Below are 22,759 nucleotides of genomic sequence, written 5' to 3'. Positions count from 1 at the left end.
GTGTGGTGCTGTGTAGACTATACATCATATCACTGATGACTGCCTTACACATTCTTTCCCTAGAGGGCTCAGTAACTTGCATTTACTTTAAAATAGTGCTATCAACTGATTAACTGAACTGACAACCTGTATATAGTTTTGCTCATTAATTTCTTGTATTTTTACAAATATGTTATAAATCTACTATAACACAGTTCCTGTGGTTCCTACATATGTGCTATAGTGAAAACTGATTAATTACTGAAAATAACATTTATTCATGCACCTAAGGATCAGATAAAGGAAATCATTTCCTATCCTAAAATTGTTTGTAGATGCTATGACCAGCTTGATAATACTAACTGCATCAATCCGCTCATATATTTGTTTCCCCGTAGGCCTTTTACCCAGCTTGACATCAAGATGATGTCAAGATGCTGGGTAAATATCTTGACATCAGCCTTATAGGTAAAAGGCCTACAAGCATCTGAGACATCACAGATGATCTTATTGACAGCTTAAATGAAGTTAGAAAGAACAAATGGGTTGACACCATTGAAAGGCTGAACCTTAAACATTTAAGCAGGAAGGTATGGAGTCTTCTTAAAAAGTTGGGTGGTAATTGCCATTGCACCCAAGTGAAAGCTGCTGTTAGGGCCAACTGTATCATCAATCAGATAGTGAATATGTCCAGAGCTAAATCAGAAAAAAAAAAAACCATAGTAAAATAATTAGGAAAGAATTAACCCAGACTTAGAGAAGGTTGTTCTGAAGCGATTGATCTATCGAATCCATCCACCAAAGAAGAACTTCTTGCTGCACTCCAGGGAGTGAAAACTGGTAAAGTATCTGGATTTGATGATATTCACCCTGAATTTTTTAAAAATTCTGGACTAAATACAATGGTATGACTGATAAAATTCTTCTCTAATAACCTACAAAGCAGCAGAATTTAAAAAATCGAAGATAACAGCCATCCTGAAACCTAGAAATCCCACTGATAAACCTGAAAGCTACAGACCTATAGCACTACTCAGTGTTCTGTTTTAAGCTATTAGAAAGACTTATTTACAATAGAATTAGTACTATTATTACTGACACTCTCTGTCACGAACAGGTCGGTTTCAGGCCAGGGCACAGCTATGAAGCTCAAGTTTTGGTCCTAATATAGACTCATATAGAATCAAGTTCACAAAATGCCTTAAAACTGGTGTTGTCGTCATAGACTTGACAGCCACATATGACACCATATGGAGAAATGGCATGATCTACAAACTCCTTAAAATACTGAAATGTAAAAAAAAATGACCCTTCTGATCAGTGCTATTCTGTCTAATAGAACAATACTGGTAGTTACAGATGATAATATAAGCAAGCCAAGAACACGCAACAATGGACTCCCACAAGGGTCAGTTCTGATATTTGTATATTTCTGACCTCCTAAGGACATCTAGAAAATTTGCATATGATGATGATCCCAACATCAGAACTTCTGTACTTTATTATTTTACAACTATAGGGAGTCCAAAGACTCATCGAGGGAGGGCACCTGCTCTACCACCACTCAATCCACCAACTGACCACAACTACATCAACGCCATCTACTGCCGACCACTGCCACCACTAGTGTTTCCAAAGACAATTGCAAACATCCGTGCCCACGGCAGGATTTGAACCCACAGCCTTTTGGCTGGAGAGCAGATACGCTAACAACTCGGCCAGCCAGGCTGCGTGGTTAGCATACTATAGAGCTATCTTAAGAGTGCCACTTAACGGGAATACACTACCACACAATTTTAATCCAAAGTATCTGGGCATAACACTAGACAGAACCCTCTCCTTTAATAGACATCTCTCCAATACTGCTGCCAAACTCAGGACTAGAAATAAATCAGGTTGTTCCAGCATAAACTTGCCGTAACAACCTAAGGGGCTTGTGCTCTCACATTAAGGACATCCATCTGCTCTGGGCCTCGTTTACTCAACTGATGCACAGTGCTCAGCTGTTTGGCTGAATAGTGCACATGTTAAATTAATTGATGCTGTCCTGAATCAGATAATGCATATAATTTCTGGAACAATAAAGACTACCCCATCATACTGGCTATCACGTATTTGGAGCCACATACAACCACCACAACTTCAATGCCAAGATTGGCGAATATAAAAAAATTTGCCGGAATCCACTGCTCCCTATACACTCATAGCCCTCAGTGACAATGACTTGTCACTGAGGGCTACGATGCAACAATAGCACGGCACATGGAATGGAATGCCCAAGCCTCAGTAATCTGGCAGACTTTAACCCATAGAGTCCTCCATCAGGGTTCAACCTACCTCAAAAAATATGGACCTCTCTAAATAGGGTTCATACCACCATGGTAGGTGCAGAGCTTCCTTGTTTACTTGAGGGATAACACCAAACTCATCTTGTGACTGTGGCAAGGATAACCAAACTATACAATATATCAGGTTTGACTGTCCTCACAGAGACTATATAGGATCTGTAACTGACCTTATAACAGTTTCTACAGATGCTGTTGATATTGGCTGTCGAACTTAGACATTCAATTTTAATTTTATGTTTACTTGTATATTTTTATATGTATATATGACTATGGTGTCACCTCACACTATTGTATTCTTTTATACATCTCTTATATAATAAATTTAGTTTAATCCTTTATCCAAGTGTAAGCAAACAAAGTTTGCACCTGAAGTATCTTCAGGACTTAGGCAACTTGTGGTAAAGGTGGACCAAGCTCTCATCACTCCTTGTCTCAGTATCTCACATAATGCAAAGCACATCTCCTTGCGGACATGTATAATGCCATGCATTAAGGGAAGGGCCACTACCCAGACTGCTACCCATTGTTCCTCTCAATAACAGGCTTACCCTGCCACTGAGAAGAACTCAGAACCGGTTGGATCTACACCATGGTAGGCTCACCCCACCACTGAGCAAAGCCGCTCATTTGCTCATATCTCATCTGAGGGATAACAGCAACAAGCAATGCCATTCACTATTACCCCCCCCCCACACACACACACCCAGGAATTGGATGACAGCAGCAGCCAAACCTCAGTTAAAACTTCATGGGCTACAGCACTGCAATTCATCACCCAAGCCTCCGAACGGTTTCGACCTTTATTGAGGTCTCGTCAGTGGGAGCCAAACCCAGAAGTATGCTAGCAAATGGCAGTTGTTAGCTTGTTATCAGTGTAGCTGCACAGAACTGGCTTGTATGAACCAAATACAAAGATGCGATGAGTGGACTGATACCAGTGATATACTGTGTGTGTACATCTGTGCCAGAACTAGTCTTACAATACTATAACTGGACTGATACCAGTGATATACTGTGTGTGTGTGTGTACATCTGTGACAGAACTAGTCTTACAATACTATAAGTGGACTGATACCAGTGATAAACTGTGTGTGTACATCTGTGCCAGAACTAGTCTTACAATACTATTACTACTGAACATGCACTCCAGCTATAAAAGTTACAAGTACTTCAAGCACTCATTTGCCAAAAAATTGTGTGTGCCAGAACTAAATTTACTAGTAAACATGTACTTCATTATATATACATACACACACACACACATACATACATACACACCATGTATATATATTGTATATATGTGCATGCACTAGCACCCACTTGGGTATATGTATATACTATACAGACATGAATATAATATATTCACGTACATGTTACTACTACTCTTACGAAGTCACATCCTAATTTACTCAAAGCCTTATACCATATGTTGGTTAACACTAGAACAACTAATTAATAATTCGTAAATCAACTCAAGTTAACAAATAAAATCTACTGAAATTACATAATAAAATATTAATTCTGAGGTAGTTTAATCAGTGTTTCAGCAATCTTCATTAAGTAACAAATGAGAAAAAGATGAAATAAAAATATGGGGCTTAGAAAAAGACACATTAAAGTGTTTACATTTTGATGTATGCCACGTGCAAGTGTTAACCGATCCACACATCGTTTTTATTCTTTACTTATTTATTCACTTCGAAGTTTTCAATAGCATTTTTGATGAATCTCTTTATATTATACTCCTTTTATATAATAGTTGTGTATAAGTCACTTAATACCTAATTATCCAAGAAAATTACCTAAGCTGTCTTTCTTATTCTGCATTTCTCTGATAAGAGAATACAGTACATATGCAATTTACAGACAAAAAATACTAGTTGTGGTGGTGGTGGAGTTGGGCGGTAGATGGCATTGATGGAGATGATTCATAGTAGAGGTTCGGTGTAGTGGTGAGACAGTTGTAGGTGTCCTCCCGCGATGAGTCTTCGGACTCCTTGGAGGTATCAGGAATAATAATAATATTCCTGTATAGAAGTCCTCTGGAAAAAGTTAACAAATATATCTCACTTTTAAAAAGAATTCCCTTCAAAAATATGTATTAGCAAATAGGTTCAACACTTTCATTGGAAGGTAGATGAGGTGTCATTTGAAAATGTGATAATTGATGAAGATTAAACAATACGTCAATTCCAAATAAAGAGTTTTTATTTTTTTCGTTTATTTACTTGCTTATTTTAGCAATCACTTTTTTTTTTTTTTTTTATGCAAATAAGGTTTTTTAATGTCTATCGATGGCAGTGATAAACAGGTGAAGAGAACAAGTAATTAGAATGGTGAGTCTGAGGTTTAACTGAAAACTAATGTTAATTGATAACCGTTTTTATTATTAAAATCTTTTCATGACACTGGTGGAATTCTAGAAGAAAGTGCAGATACAAAAATGCCGTGGTCAGCGTACCTCGGTGTGCAAGATAATCGAGCGAATAAGACAGAAATCATTTATCAGTCTGCTTGCACTCTGTGGAAGGAGATATTTTTCAAAGTTTAATAATCAGTATTCGTTACAATGATGGATTTGTAGATGATGATCATTTGTATGGAGCGGATGAAATTGAAGTTATTGTTTTTCCAAGAAGGAATATCACTAATTTTTTGACTGATCCTATGGGAAAGTTTTTGTTTCCATAGCGCTAGAAAACTAAAAGTAAAAGATTATAATAAGTTACAGTTTAGATGAACTTTTCTTTTTTTTTGACAGGTTTCGCAGCTACTCAATTTCTGGTTCAGACAAATAGGAATTAGTTAATATTTGCAATATTAACTCTGCAACTCAGAAAATTCAAATTTTGAAATTTTAACTCTATTTCACATCTTGGCTGCAATTTTATATCGCACTGTCGTCTTCGTATTATCGGTGGCCTTTTGTCAGTTATCGGCGATGGTTAGAGATGGAACTGGCTAACTCATAATTAAAAAAAAGAAAAAGAAGAAGTTAGATCTGAAAATGCTTCAATGCTTTCTTTGGGAATAAAAGGAAATGGATTATTTATTTATTTTATTTTTGACTGGTAAACAGCATACAGTGGCGGACTGGTCCAGTTACTAAAAGTGCAAGGCTCTTAAATATCAGCCATGGTATTTTTTAAAACTATTCAAGGATCATTTTTATTCAGAAAATGCGATCATTAATGAAAATGCTTCTCAAAATTAAGCAGCAAATATGGCAAATAAACATACGATAATGAACGCGCTTGGGTAGCAGCCCATGGAAACGGAAGTGATGTAGTCTCTCCCACTGTTCAGACTTGGGCTACATACTATCATCCAATTGCGGCAGTTCAGCTATTCAGATTTCATTTGTGCACTCACTTTTTACAAGGCTTTGATACAATCACAACTAGACTACTGCGTAGTCTAGTTGAGATTTTATCAAAGACAACAGATGCACAGTATCTGCATCTGATGTCTATTGTACATCTGATGTACATCTGATTGTACATCTGATGTACACTGATGTCTCGCATCTGTGGGCACACAGAGGCAGATACTGTGTGCCCACAGATGCGAGACCCTTTGACACTTCTGCACATATCAAAAGAAGGAGAATCCATTCCGATATTAGGGTAATCGATGTGTTTCAAAGGATGAGTGTTTATTATTGTACGTCGGAAAATTAGCTTTTCTTTTATGAAAATTCTAGTTCTTAAAGTGGTAACTATTTTGCTTGTACAACAATTGCAAAATTTATATATCAAGCAAGTGACTTCGCAGGTTGGTGGCTAATTCCTATGTCCTTTATTTCTTTCTCCCCTTCAGGATGAATTGACTATTCTTGGCACAAAGCCAAGGTTGGTTCTACGAAGTGTGGGCATACAATACAGTGGAATTGGGACTGTGGAATGTAGATTATGAGGAGAGAGAGAGAGAGATTGAGAATTTGTGGATTACAGATATTAGTAAAGAGGAGAAAGAGGGATGATATGACAGTGATCTAAGAGCTTCTGAAAGGATCAAACAGGAGACCAGTAAATGGAAATTTTCATTTTATGAAGGGTGGGGAAAGAACAGGAGGAAGTTGAGAATAAATGTGGTCAAGCAAGGGTGAGTGATAGATTTTTTTCTCAGAAAGCAGTGCATGGCTGGAATGGCTCACCTTTGGAGACTGTGAATGCAGATAGTATGAGGGATGAACAGAAAGCAAGTTCCGATAGGCTGTCAGAGAAACAAAAATATACTTACAAAAAAAACTTTATTGGAAATTAAAGTAGACATCCTTCCCTACTTTTGTACATAATTTCTGCCATTGTTCAGGCACTTATCATAAAGAGGCAGAAAGAGTTGTAGAAGGTTGCCATCTGTGACGCAAACCATGTATTGACTATTTCTTTGACCTTGTCGTCTTGAAACCACCAGCGACCAAGGAAAATTTTCAGATGTTTGAACAGGTGAAAGTCGCTTGGCACAAGGTCAGGACTACATGGGGAATGATGGAATTATTCCAGCCGAAGGTGGTAAGAAGTTGTTGTGTTACGTCAGCCGTGTGTGGGCGGGGGTTATCATGAATCAAAACAACGCCCCATTGCATGCGTGGTAAGCATGCCATGCCACTTATTCTGGATTGCACGACACAGTTTCTTAAGAGCTTGGCAGTATATACTCGCACTGATTGTGGAGCCTTGGCCCAAGAAGTCTACCAGCAAAATTCCTTGTCTGTCTCAAAACATAGTGCACATGATTTTCCGAGTAGAAACCGTTGTCTTCAATTTCGTCTTGACTGGTGATGAGGTGTACCTCCACTCCATGGACTGTTGTTTGGGTTCAGGGGGTTGCGTGTGACAGCCAAGTCTCATCCTTGGTGACAAGTCTGCTCAGGAAAGCATCGCCATCCGCATGGTAGTGTGTCAAAGAATTTCAACACACTGCCCAGCCGATTCACTTTGTGTTGTTCTGTAAGCAACTTTGGCATGCAGTGTGCACACAATTTCCAATAATTCAGTTTCTCCAACACAATTTCATGAAGATACGAACGTGAAACTTCTGGAAATTGCAGCGAGAGTGATGTCATAGTGAATCCCCTATTCTGTCGAATCTTCTCTTCAACTGAACGCACCAAATCGTCAGTCACTAAAGATGGTCATCCGCTCCGTTCATCATAGTGAACACCGTGCTTCCTTCATTAAAAATTTTTGAATTTCATATATAAATGAATTTCAGCTGTTTTAACATTCCTCGCATTCAAGAAATGGATAACTGACCTAATTTCACATGTGGCAGGCGATTCGATTTTCTTAGACATTATACACACACCAAGAAGCATACGAACTGCGAGAATGTCTGAAAATGACACCAATGTCTTGCTAAGGAATCAATAAACTCAGCATGCATGCACACTGTTGCGATCACAGAGCTGCAGTGAAAATATTTAAAAATGGAACTTACTTTCTGGATGTCCCTTGTATAAATGAATTCAAGACAAAGTATGGCCTGGTTTGAATGATATGTGGCTTCCTTGATGAGCTCCTGTAATAAATGTGGCTACCAAAAAAGCATAGAAATAAAGAAAAGTGACCAATAAAAATTACAGGATATTCTGCAAATTTAGAACAGTTAATTTGAAAAACAATTACATGATGTAACAAGTAATAGAGAAGTTAGAGTAGTGTCAGTGTCATGAGTATACAGGGTGGCCATAATTAAAGAGGTGTTGGTCAGAGCCCTGCAGAGAAAAATGCATTAGATGAAACCAGTGGTGAGTTATGGAAATTTTAACAAAGGGCTCGCATCATCGTCGAGCTAAAAAAAAGCTATTTCACACAAAAACTTTTATTAATACAGCTTGTGTACAAATTCCAATCAAAAAGTATGAGAGGACAATCGACCTCTAAAGGCTAATTTTAACAAATATTTCATGATCTAAACATGAAATATTTGCACACAATCAACTGTGTTAATTTATCTTACATAAGAAAAACATTTTTTAACTATCAAAATATAATAAGAATGAAATCTTTTATAAAACATTTCATTGGTTACTGGTTTTATCATATGATTGGCAACCAGAAAGAAGGGTAAAGATAGCGGATGCATTTATTTTATTTTCAAACTTGGGTGCATTCGTTATAGAGGAGTTGAAACAATAATTCCAAATAATCTATACATGCCGAATAGACTAATTTTTGTTAGGTTACAGTATAAGTTTGTTGCTTAATATGTTTCAAAAAAAAAAATTTTTTTTTTTGAAAAAATAAAAACGTAAACAAGGAGAACAAGGGGCTCACAAATTTGAGAAAAATTTAACAAAGGGCTCGCGCGAGTCCCTTATAGCTCACCACTGGATGAAACTCAACCAAACTTGGCGTAGGTACACTCCGGAACATGCGGTTTTTATTTACAGAAGAAAAAAAAACAGCACAAAATTATGCCACTAAGGGACATTTGGAGCTATAAGCATGTGATTTAGGATTAATTAAGCAGTACTGACTAGAAGTAACACAACACAACACAGCAACAGTTATCGTATCTGTATAACTTACAGATGTGGTTCAATATGTCCTTCTTTCAGATGTTCTAAGACTGCATTCTGTGAATGACATTTAGATGTACAGCAGAATGCAACAGATCTGCATTGATTTGTCTCACATGTTGCAGTTGCAGGTTGCTAAATCAGGAACATGTCCTTCATACACTACATGTTTCAGGTTGCAACACGATCGAGTCATAGGGATTGAGATCAGACAAATGAGGTGGCCATACTGTGGGAAATGCATGATTAATCACTCTGTGTTCAGTCAAGTTTTCTTACTTGACAGAACACAGAGTACTGGCAATCCAATGTAAGGTGGTGCTCCATTCTGCATGAATGTGGTAGAGTCAAAGTATCTTTGCTGCTGCAGTTGCGGAACAACAAAGTTTTGCACAACAACTCGCAATACCTGACAGTAGACATGGTACAAGTGATTGGTCATAGTGGGTGAAGTTCTTTGAAAAAGTACACAAGTACATTTTCTGAAAAGTATTTGGAATACAAATCTTACATCTCCAATCACAACTATAGTCAATCTGGCATTACAGACCATGTATTGGATACAACTCACAGGATCTTCTGGAAGAAAAAAAACTGCCATGCTCCACCATAGTAAGTTTAAAAAGGAAATACTTCTCGGAATGTGCAGCAGCACTCAGAAATCAACCTAATTTAAATAAATATCGATGCATAAAGCTGCCCAAAATTTGGGAAACAATAATTGTCAAAGGTCCCAGTTTACTTCCTATGCCGCCTACAAACGCCCACAGAGGGCACACCACCTAGATAGAACTTAGAGTCAGTCACCTACACATTTCATTAAGTATTGTGTTGTCTTTGTGTGCATGTCACAAGTGCTATTTGTACTCCCTGAAGATGTCTCAGTAATGGAGATGAAATATTAGAAGCATCAATATTGGTGCTTCATTAAACTTCATTCAACCTCCCAGTACTAAAGCCTTAACACACAGTTATATCACTGGTTAATAGTTCATGCAAGTGGCAGGTTAACAGACATGGGAAGTTTTTTTTTTCACTTGATTACAAAGTAAATTATACTTAAGAATTAATGTGCAAATAAACAGTTTGCCCTAGAAATATCTTCATGACAAGGCTACTTGAATACATCATCATTAAATTCCTTACATTTTACCCTCAAGGGGTGTACAGGATATCATGATAGCACTACATTAAAAAAACTTGCATCATTTATTGAATTGTTGCGAGACAACATTCCCAAGCAGCATGTGAAAGAAGGAACTTGAGGTCAAAGAGTGTTGGGATTTGTTCATAGCGTCAGAAGGGATCTCTTTCAAAAATATGGCTATTTTACCACCAATTGGTGACAGTGATCATGCTGTTCTTTCTTGGGAAGTAGCTACATGTATTGAAGCTCTGATTAAATCAGGCTACATGCTGAATTACAAAGATTGAAATTATGATCAACTTAGAAGAATACCATCTTTGGTCCCATGGTATCAATTACTGAAAGGAAAAAATGTCAGCAATGCATGGGAATCTTGGAAAAAGTGCTTGAATGAGACGGTATCTCAATGTTTCCCAAGTGTTCAAAGAATAAATAGGTTGGGAGTGAAATGGATGTGCAGCCTTATTAAGCTAGAGATCCACAAGAAGAAGATGATGTGGAAAGAACATCGTGAGAATAAGAGTGAGAGGAGTTATGAAATATATAAAGCTCAGGGCAAGAAAGTAACGAGTATTGTGAGAAAAGCTAAAACGGAGTATGAAAAGAAATTGGCCATGCAAGCTAAAGGCAATCCAAAAGAATTTTATAGTTATGCCACAAGCAAAAGAAAGAATGAATGTGGAAGAATAACTTTATTGAATTCAGATGGTACATGAGTGCAGGAAGCTAAGGAGATTGTTCAGTTAATGAGTGCTCACTTTGCTAAGATATATCAACCAGGTGTATGTAGCATGGTGCTACTTCTATGCTGGATGAAGAGTTATAGGTTCATGAAAATGAGATTGAAGAGCTCTTGCATAACCTGGATAAGAATTTGTCAATAGGGACAGATGGAATAACTGCCCGTTTGTTATAGGAATGTTCAGCTAAATTAGATAGGCCTTTCACACATTTGTATAACTTGAGTCTCAGCTCAGGAATGATACCCCAGGAATGGAAGGAATGTATGATAGATTCCATTGCACAAGGGGGTAGTGCAAAAACTGATGTATCTAACTACCGACCTATTAGTATCCCTGGTGTGGTAGTGAAAATTTTTTTAGAGAAGTTGGTAAGAACTCGCATACAGAAATGGGTAGACAAGCATTCAATTCTTTGCAGGGAACAGCATGGGTTTACTAAAGGAAGGTCATGTTTTAGCAATTTGCTCATATTTTATAACAATGTTACGGCTGGGTTGGATAAAGGGAATGCATACACTATGATAATGTTGGATTTTTCAAAGGCATTTGATAGGACACCACACAATAGGCTGTTGTGTAAACTGGAGAATATAATTGGAACATAATCTATTGACTTGGATCAGGGGATGGTTGACAGACATATATCAAAAAGTGGTATACAGGGAGTGTGAATCTGCCAGATTTAAGGTAACCAGTGGTGTACCTCAGGGTTCAGTCCTTTGGCCATTATAGTTCAATTTATACATTAATGACATCAAGCAGAGGCTATCATCAGATTTGCAATTGTTTGCTGATGATACAAAAATAGGGAGGGCAATCAGGGATGCTACTGATATTCAGCAATTACAAAATGATTTGAATAGACTGGAAATCTGGGCAAACGAAAATGGCTGTCAGTTTTATGTTAGTAAGTGTAAAGTTATGCACTTTGGCGTGATCAGCGTTCCATCGGCATATTATATTAGCGGGGTTATGCTACAAGAAACTGAAGAGGTAAAGAATCTTAGTGTATTAGTGGATAAGAATTTAAAGGTTAAAGGTCACATAGCAAAAGTTGCAAATACAACTCAGAGGATAATTGCTATGTTGAAGCGAACTTTGACATAAAAGAATAAGGAAGTAATTCTACCTCTTTATAAGGCTTTAATAGGACCACACTTGGATTATTGTGCGCAGATTTGGTCTTCCGGGTTCAAAGAAGCTGTGGGAAGGGTGCAACGAAGAGTTACAGAGATTATATCCGGATTATGCCAAAAGTGTGTGTGTGGGAGGGAAGAACTAGTAGTAAAAATGGCATGGTGTATTACATCTGTTAACTGCACTTTTTCTGGCTGTTTCTCATGTTTATAGAATTCAGACTAAATAAATAAAAATTTTAAAAAAATCTGAGTTTTCAGAAATAGGGCATCCCATGAGTTGTTACCCCCCCCCACCCCACTTTCACTTAAAGTCCTTATAAATTTTGTATGTGTGTTCTAGATGAAATTTCAGTCTAGGTCTTTCTGGTCATAGGGAAGATGCTGTATTGTCCTTATAACTGCATTCCTAATAGTGAACCTATAGACCAAGTAAAACATTTCGGCTATTTAAGCATAATGTTTAATGTAGGTGGAAAACAGAAAATAGGTACCAGAATAAGTTGATAATGGTTGGATGTTGCAGTTAAATAATTTTATGTAAAAATGAAAAATCAGCAAAATTGAAGGAACCGTTAGATTAGCAGAGCTAATCTAAAGTAGTATGGTTTGCTTCAACAGAATAAGAGAGGCAAAAAAGGGGTGCTTAAGGGTTAAAGCTGTATAACTGAGAGGAGACCTCCACATAGCCTTTAAAGGAATGCGGAGAACCGACCACGGCTTCTGACCTAATGTCCAATCCTCACCTTCTCGTGGTGCACCCTGTTGGGTATCTACTTTGATACTGAACGAACAAGGATGGGCTGGCAATTTGGGATTTAGCCGACCAAATTGTATTCTTATTGGTTAAACCAAAATAAAAAATGATGGTACAACATGACAAAATTTCATGCTGGCTGGGGCGTCGCCCGATTAAACAAGGCCCCCGTTGTTTTCGCCAGGGAACCAGGGCGAACAACGAAAAGTCAGCTACTGGAACAAATCTGAAAACACACCCCAACTCAAAATCACCAGAGTTAAAAATCGGTACTATCAATATAAGAAGCCTGAATGGCAAAGAAATGGAGCTAGCTGAGGAATTAGATAAGTACCAGATTGACATAATAGGGGTGACTGAAACAGAAAAGACCAAAACTGGTGAGATCTTTCTGAGCAATAAATACAAAATGTTATATTCAGGCAATGACAATCAAGGAAAAGAAGGAGTAGCCATAGTATTCAACACAAAATACCAGGCTAATCTTCTTGAATGGCAGTCAGTCTCAAGTAGAGTAATGTGGGCAAATATGAGAATGGGGAACTGGACAATGAGACTTATTTATGCCTATGGTCCCACAGAAGGTTCTACTAAGGTAGAAGTGGAGGAATTTCTTGAGGCTTTAGAAAAAGCAACTGACACAATGAAAAAGGAAAAGTTAGTCCTTGTTGGGGATCTAAATAGCAGAGTAGGAAATGATTGTGAGACATATAAAAATATTTTGGGAAAATTTGGAGAAAAGAGCAAAGCTAATAATAATGGCAAATATCTGTTGGATTTCTGCTCAGGACATGAACTGGTTATTACTAACACCATGTTCCAACATAAAAATGTGCACAAATTCACATGGAGAGAAGAGGCTAGGAATAAGAAAAGTCTCATTGACTATGTTATTGTTGATAGTGATGTTTTCTCCCTGGTGCAGGACACCAGAGTGTACAGAGGATTTGAAATTGGAAGTGATCACTATTTAGTCTTGAGCAGGATAAATTGTATTTCATATTGAAAAGAATCACATGTAAGAAAGTTTTAAAGCGAATAAAAGTTGAGCAGCTCTCAGATGTGAACTGTAGACTAAAATACACAAAGATTATTGAAAAGAAAATGAAAGAGTTTGAGAACAGGAATCAAACCTTGGAGATTCAGTGGCAAACTCTGAAGAAAACATTGATTGATTCTGCCAGAGAGGCATGTGGTGAGGTTGTGTGCAAGGATAAAAAAAATCAGAACTCCCTGGTGGACACAGGAAGTTAAAAAAGCAGTGAAGGAAAAGAAGAAAGCATATCAAAAGTTCCTGGCAAATAAGTCAGCTTTTACTCTTACAGAATACAGAGACAAAAATGTAAGAAAGCTAAACAGTGTGTAAAACTAGCTAAACAAAAGTCATGGGAGGACTTTGGCAAGAATATAGAAAATAAATATCAAGAAGGTGGCAAAATATTCTGGAGGTTGTTGAAGAAGCTTAGGAATGGAGGAAAGAGTGCTGTAAAAGGAGTTAGAGATGATAAAGGTGACATGAAAACAGGAGAAAAAGATATCCTTGAAGTATGGAGTAATTACTTTGAAAAACTGCTAAATGAAACAAGCAGTGATGACAGCACAGTGGTAAAAAACACTGACCAGGCATGCAGTCAGGAATACATATCCATACTTGAAGTAGAAAAAGCCATCAAAGGCTTGAAATGTGGAAAGGCAGCAGGAGCAGATGATATTTGACCAGAAATGCTGAAGTATGGTGGTATAAGAGTCTTACAGTGGCTGCACTGCATAGTTCAGAAAGCCTGGAATGAGGGACGAATTCCCGATGATTGGAGTAGAGCTCTCATAGTACCCATATATAAAAAGGGAAATAAAACTGAATGTGAGAATTACAGAGATATTTCCCTACTGAGTGTTCCTGGCAAGATCTATGCAAGTATACTTGAGAAACGGTTGAGAAGAATTGTGGAAGAAAAGCTTGGTGAAGAACAAGCTGGATTCAGGTCAAATAGAGGCTGTCAGGATCAGATCTTCACTTTACGACAAATAGTCGAGAAAGCATGGGAATATAACAAAGATCTGTATTTAAGTTTTGTCGATTTGAAAAAGGCATATGACAAGGTGCCAAGAGAGAAGCTATTCAATACGCTGCAGTTATATGGTGTCAATGGGGCATTATATCAAGCAATACTTAGTCTTTATTTGAGTTGTAAGTCAGCAGTTAGAATTGAAGGAAGTACAGGAAGATGGTTTAATGTTAAATCTGGTGTGAGACAAGGATGTACATTATCCCCTCTGTTATTCATTATCTATATGGATCACATTATGAAGGAAAGTGGTATTAAACCTGATATCAAAATTGGAGATGTTAATGTCAGCTCTTTGCTTTATGCGGATGATGTTATACTTCTAAATAAATCCGCTACAAGTCTGCAAGATTCTCTGACTAAATTGAATAGCTGTTGTAATAGATATGGTATGAAGGTCAGCAATAAAAAGACAAAGACAATGAAAATAGGCAGAATCATTGAAAATGTCAACTGTGTTGTGAATGGAGAACCTGTGGAACAAGTAAAACATTTCAATTACTTAGGCACGATTTTTACTGAAGGTGGTAAATTAAATATAGAAATAGACAACAGAATCAGCAAAGCTGGTATGGTGGGAAGTCAACTGAATAAATTCATATGGAATAAGAGAGAAATTAGTCGGAACACTAAATTAGCTGTATACAAGACAGTGTTCAAACCAGTTTTAACTTATGGATCTGAGAGCTGGGTCAGAAGTAAAACACTTGACCAAAGACTAGAGACCGCAGATATGAGAGTCCTGAGAAAGATTAGAGGCGTGAACAGATGGCATCAATGGCAATATCATATTAAAAATGAGGATATTAGGAAAGAACTTGACATTGTCAGCATCCAGGAATGCGTTAGCAGAGCTAATCTCAGGTGGTATGGTCACTTAAATAGAATGTGAGAGGAAAGATTAGCAAAACAAGTGTTCTCTGCCAGTTTGGCAGGAAAACGACCCAGAGGAAGACCAAGATATAGGTGGATTGATACGGTACAAAGTGCCGTAGACGATAGAAATATAAGATCTGATAATGTTGGAGTCTTGACAAGTAACAGACAAGTAATAGGAAGTTAGTAATTATGTAAATTTTTCATGTAGTACTGTCATATCCTGTACACCCCTTGAGGGTACATGGCAGGAATTTGATGATGATGATGATGATGGGATTTATATTATGAGGACAGATTGCGGGTATGTGGATTGCAGATTCTGGTTCAGGAGAAAGAGGGGTGATATAATAGAGGTCTATAAACTTTTGAATGGGTGTTATAGCATTTCAAATGATGAAATTTTTCGTTATATGGAAGGCGGGGAGTGAACACAGGGGGCATCCATGGAAGTTAAGGTTGTTCTCAGTCAAGAATGGGTTAAGAGCTAGGTTTTTCTCCCAGAGAGCAGCGAGTGAGTGGAATAATTTGCTGTTATGAATAGTGAGTGCATCTAGTGCAAATGAATTTAAGGGAGGGTATGATTAGCTGGGTTGGGTAATTTACAGCCTTGCTCGATGAGTCCTCGACTCTCTGGAGGTCTCAGATAATAATAATAATAATTACTAATTTCTTATCAACAATTTTCCTACAATCTGCTATCTCTCAATACTCCAACATTATCAGATCTTATATTTCTGTCTTCTAAGACACTTGTATCAATTCACATATATCTTGGTCTTCCTGTAAATCTTTATTCCTGCCAACCTGGCAGAGAACAATTGTTTTGTTAATCTTTCAACTCCCATTATGTTTAAGTGACCATTCCACCTGAGATTAGCTCTGCTAACACATTCCTGGATGCTAACAATGTCGAGTTCTTTCCTAATATCCTTGTTTTTAATATGATACTGCCATCTGTTCATGCCCCTTAATCTTTCTCAGGACTCTCATATATCTGTGGTCTCTAGTCTTTGCCCAAGTGTTTTATTTCTAACCCAGCTCTCAGATCCATAAGTTAAAACTGGTTTGAACACACTCTTGTATAAATCTAATTTAGTGTTTTGATTAATTTCTCTCTTATTCCATATAAATTTATTCATTTGACTTCATTACAATACCAGCTTTGTTGATTCTGTTGTCTATTCCCATATTTAATTTACCAAAAAATTGTGCTTAAGTAGCCGAAATGTTTTACTTGTTCTATAGGTTCTCCATTCACAATGCAGTCGATATTTTCAATGCTTCTGCCTATTTCCATTGTCTTTGTATTGTTATTGCTGATCTTCATACCATATCTATAACAACAGTTATTCAATTTAGTCAGGGAATCTTGCAGACTGGTAGCAGATTTATTTAGAAGAATAACATCGTCTACATAAAGCAAAGAGCTGAGATTAACATCTCCAATATTGATATCAGGTTTACTACCACTTTCCTTCATAATGTGATCCATAAAGATAATGAATAACACAGGGGATAATGTACATCTTTGTCTCACACCAGATTTAACATTAAACCATCTTCCTGTACTTCCATCAATTCTAACTGATTACTTACAACTCAAATAAAGACTAAGTATTGCTTGATATACTACCAAATTGACACCATATAAGTATAGTGTTTTGAATAGCTTCTCTCTTGGCATCTTGTCATTATGCTTTTTACAGATCTACAAAACTTAAATACAGATCTTTGTTATATTCCCATGACTTCTCAACTATCTGTTGTAAAGTGAAAATCTGATTCTGACAGCCTCTATTTGGCCTGAATCTAGTCCTCAACCTGCCCACAGTACTATAGGTTTAAAAGATTTAGTGGGTGGGATTCAAGTTATATAAAACTAATATTAAAGGACTACATATACAATTTTACAATTACATTTTGTTCAGATTATAAACTAAAACAATACCTCTCTAACAAAAAAAGACTATTTTGATAATTATAATAATAAAAATGTAAAGTTAAGTATGGTTACTTACTCTAGTTGCATCAGTAGTGGATTATATGGATAGGACTTTGCAATATTATCAATCTACATTAACACAAGAGAAAATCATAAATAACAATCCAAATATTCATTACTGCATATTAATAACAACAGAAAAAAAAAATTTACTAATATCTTCAGAATACATAAGAATAACACTCAAGAACTTTTCACTTCATGTTCACCAACTATCATAACAAGAAAATCAAAGAAAATCATAAATAACAATGTTCATGTTAATTACTATAAATCTAATAACCAAATAACACTATTTTACTATTATCTTGAGAAAAACAATAAAATATATGAAATTATATTCAAGATAAAATCATACAAACACTGTTACATGAGGATCATTTCATGCATTATTTCTTACCTGTATATAACTGCTAACACTATATAAATCCCAAATATGCCAAAATTATAATACTGTTAATTCGATAGTTCATCCCAAATGTTAATTTGGGATGAACTATCGAAAATCACAAAAAATGATCGATGCCATCTAGAAAAATGCAATCTAGTTAACTGGACTGAACTTGGAGGAATGATTGAAGCTAATCAGAGGCTGCAATCATTTCTTCACTTTCTCTTAAGCCTGTACCAAGTTAGCAACTACACCTCAATATCCATTTACTGTCCAGCTTCTGCCATACTGCAGCACTTCCAAAACTGTGGGCCGTGGCCCTTTGGGGGGGGGGGGGGCGTGAAATAATGAAAACAAATTTAAAATGTTTTAGACTAAGTAGATTTTTTTTTATCTTAAAAGAGATGTATTTAATTTTTATTATTTCTTTTTTTGTTATTTTTTATATTTAATGGAAAAAAATCATACATTGGTGCAGATTCACAAATTTTGCTTCCTGCGTATTTCGGCACTTAATGAATATTAGTAAATATATGCTTATTCATATAAGTTTCATTTCAAAGCAGAAATCTAAGAATTGCAGTTTCAAATATTTCACCTGATATTGACTTTTTGTGCAGCAGTATTGAAACACATCGATCACATTAAATTATTAAACTTCTTTTATGTTTTTAATTCTTTCTTTATTACTAATCATTTTACATTTCATGTGCTTATACTGCAAATGTACAATAACAATATATCTGTCTATATAAAAATATGAGATAATGTGGCATGTCAAATGTGTATGTAAGATGCTAAAAATGTAATATTTGCATTTGATTTTTGCAATATTCACTGTGCATGTTTTGTATTGAATATAAATACAATAAATATTATAATAATATATGTCTATATTACAATTTTTTTTTCGAGGGGGCAGTGGAATATTTTAATTTTTCCAAAGGGGGCACTGACATCTAGAAGTTTGGGAAGCACTGCCATACTGAACCAAAGTATCCTCTTCCCCAAGGACTACAACCTCTAGTTATTCAAAAACCATCCTTTTTTTATTTCTTCTTCTAAACCACTTACTTATACTTAACACTGCAGTGCTATAAGTTTGTAGTCTCACCTCTTGTATATAGGAGTTGATAAATATATAACTGACAGGTATAACTAGATTAGAATGATGTTCATGAGTTAGTAACAGAACAACAACATTTAGAGTGAAAACACATTTAACATTGTTATTAGCTTTGCTCTTTAATCCAATTTATTAATCAAAAGATTTTTTTGTCTGTTATAATTTAATTATGCTTACTAATAAATGACTAATAGTATTGCACACTAATAGGCGTAGCATGACTTGTTATTAACAACTGCTTGTTAATAAAAGCAGCATATCAAGTGTTAGTCACATAAACATGACTCTTCCAACAAGTTAGTATAAGAATTATATGTAAATCAGAAGATCCTTTTACAGCTTTTACACAAAAATAAATGAACTGAAAGGAAATACTGAAAAAATATAAATCTAAGGAATGGTTTCGGCACAGAAGAAAAAAAAATTCTTTTTACTGAAATTAAGTAGGAACATGCAGCATGCAAATATTAGTCCAATGCTTAATATTCATGTTTATTATTCACAATTTAATGGATAATGCAAAGTTATTTATGTTAACTAACGTACATTAAATAAAATATCATTACCACCATTCAGACATTTTTATCAAGAGAAAAATATATTGAAAGTTATTAAATTCATGATGCTCCTTAATTATTTCATATTAAATTAAAAACAAAGCTCTTTTGGCAATGGAGCAGTCCCTTTTTCATAACTAGGATAAAAGAAATATAATTAAGTGGGATTTATTTAATTAAGGAAGGACTGTTAATTTTATACACCTGTGTGCATCATTTCAAGGTAAAGACAGTAAATAACTTGGTACAAGACTAGATCAGAGCTGGGATAGCAGATAATTAGAAATGCTGAACATAGGAACCGATAATTGAGCATAGAATACATATCAGATAGCTGAAAAATGTGAATAAAACTAATAATGAAGAAATGAATTACACAAACTATGAATTTAAAACAAATGAAAATAAAGAAAAAAAAAGAACAACAACAACAAAAAAAAAAAAGTGTTATATGTATGGCAAGTAGTGTTGCCAAATGAAAATTACTTAAAACAGCTAAATCTTAAAAAAAAAAAAAAAAAAAAAAAAAAAAAAAAAGCTGAAAAGGAGTTAAAAATAAAAATTTGAAGCTAAAATTTTAAAAGCTGAAGTGATACGTGCATATAAGTGGCTAAATACATCTTCCATGTGGTCTTCTATGCTTAATTCACCCACGTTTTCACTTAGATTTTCAGCTTTATTATATGTGGCCATCGTTCCAATATTACTCAGTGTAGATGCTAGTAAATGATAGTCTGTACAGCACTTGTTGTTATGCCTATGGCCATACTTGACTGACAAAATAGCTGTCAATATTGTCAATTCCATCCTGTTTCTTAATTTAGTTTTAATTACATTCATGGAGCTAAAAATCGTTCAATTTCCGCATTAGAATTTGGCAGTATTAATAAATTTATTGCACTGAGCAATTTCTTTAAATGGATTCATTCAAGATGCATCTTTATATTCTCGTACTTCAGTCCAGAATAGCTCAGTGTTTTCTATATTTGTTCATTTATTTAAGTGGATAGTATTGTATTGGTATTCAGCAGCAGCAATATCTTTTTCTGTTTTCGGCATTATTTCTAAGATGGGAGTAACAGGTTCTTTTATATGCTTTAGGGTATTGTCAACAGAAAAAGAAGACATCATTCTTAAAATATTCAACCTTTGCTTAAGCTGTTTGAAGAGACCAAGAAGAAACTGTCTTGCTCTACTTCTAAGATTTCGCTCATCATTTTGCATTATTTGCTTTTGTATCATCAACTCTGAAATGTTTCTTTAAAATCTGGAACCATGATTTGGATTAGGATCCAAATAGTCATCAATCTCTGACTCTAGAGGGTCGACTGTGGATGATGGTAGCACTAACATATTAGCAACAGAGCGAATCAAACGAGAAAGGTCTTCAAATAATCTCATCTTATCTGCACTGTTAGATTTAAACATTTTGTTAACTTGCTGAACTTGAAATAGAACAGGATGCAAAAATAAAAGGTACAACAGATTCTTTTCATCTTTGTATATCTCCCATAAAATTTGAGCTTCATAACATTTCTCAGTCACACTCATGACTTCGAAGTGAGTTTTTAATTCCAACCACTAGCTGAGAATTCTGTCCACTGCAGGTTCAATGGAGAGCCACCTTGTTGCACAATTGCTTACAATTTTCCGAGGAGCATCATTTTCGTTGATAGTTTGATACAGCTCTTTGTATGCTTGTCTTGAAGAAGAATGTGAAAACCACTTATACGTTTCGGCAACTAAAAATTCTAATTTTCTTGGGAGAGATTCTGCATAAGAGAGAGACATTGCCAGTTGTAATGAATGGCATACACATTTATTAAAATTAAGGAGGGAATGTATGCCTTCAATTGTTCTTAAACACCATTATTGACACTATCCATAACACTGGCGTTGTCTGTACCAATTGCAATGAGATTTTTAATGTCCAGTTTCTTGGTCAAGAGCTCTTTTTTCAGTGCAGCCACAATATCACTAGTGTCACACTTTTCTAGAACCACTGTGCTCAGAAATGTATGCATAATTTTGTTGAATTTCTTGCTATAATAAATGATGGCCATTCCTAAAATCTTATTCACTGTGATATCATTCGATTCGTCTATTAGCAAGCTGAAATTTTCATCTCCAATGTCCACAATTAGATCTTCAAAATGCTCTTAGAATATTCTTTACAATTGCAGAGCACTTAGTTCAGTGCATTTTTACCTTTGGCATAAATTGACTGTCTGGGATGATATTTTTGCAAAGATCTACTAGATGATCGCAACTGCTGAATGATGAGTGACAACAAAGAAATAATGCTAACCTGCCTTCAAAGTTCGTGGTCTCAGACTTTTTCACAAGCATATTTGTAATAGGAACAGCCTTATGTGGAACTGCAGCAAGATGTTTCTTAGTTTCGCTATGCTTTACAAGCTGACAATATTTAGTAGCTATATCACATCTGCAAAACTTATAGTGGCCTTCTGTAGTGTCACCAGGAACTTCACACAACCATTTAGTAAACATTCCATTTGCTACCACTCCCTCCTAAATTTTTGCTTGTAAGCTTTATTTCTCTCTTTGCTCATTTTTGAAGAAGGGCATACAACTCTTTACTGCAACGAATTACGAGCAGTCTTTGAAAACTTCACACTCGCTATCGTAACTACCAACCCGAACACTGTGCAAAGACTAACTTGTAGCGGCGCTATCAACTTTAATGCGACAAAATGGGACTGTTAGGCTACATGACTGACTGACGACATCATGTGTTTGAAACGTGTACGATGCTCGCACCAAAAGTGCAATACAATTCCTTATCAAATGCAAACATCTGGAAAACTTTTAAAACAATTTCTTTAACAGTAAGTTATAAAAACAACTAGATTAAAATTTTTGGAGCTAGGGGAAAAAAAAAAAAAAAAAGAGCTACATCTAGCTCCAAAAGAGCTAAATTGGCAATACTAATGGCAAGGCAGCAACATAATTTGTGCCAGTCATTTCGTTTAAAATATGAGATATATATTCAGAAAATTGAGCTTGTCACATGGTTTTTAAGAAATGATATATTAAGAAGAGTTTGGTTAGTTTGAGAGTAGATCAGGGATCTAAACAGAT

At 35.8% G+C, this 22,759-nt stretch overlaps 1 protein-coding gene across 1 annotated transcript in view; it reads right to left on the bottom strand.

Moving 5' to 3' along the window:
* The window catches only part of LOC150096301 (folliculin-interacting protein 1-like), a 159,922-nt gene that overhangs the window by 76,562 nt on the left and 60,601 nt on the right, over window positions 1-22,759 (bottom strand). The window contains exon 5 of the mRNA XM_090409026.1: window positions 17,600-17,652. Within this exon, the coding sequence (XP_090265152.1) occupies window positions 17,600-17,652 (53 nt within the window). The remainder of the gene's footprint in view (window positions 1-17,599; window positions 17,653-22,759) is intronic.

The sequence above is a fragment of the Typopeltis vanoorti genome, chromosome 19, assembly GCF_054136105.1.
Source record: "Typopeltis vanoorti isolate ZY-2024b chromosome 19, IOZ_Tvanoo_1.0, whole genome shotgun sequence".
NCBI classification, from domain to species: Eukaryota; Metazoa; Arthropoda; class Arachnida; order Uropygi; family Thelyphonidae; genus Typopeltis; species Typopeltis vanoorti.
Note: the sequence above shows the minus strand (reverse complement) of the source record. Positions and strands in the feature narration are given on the sequence as shown.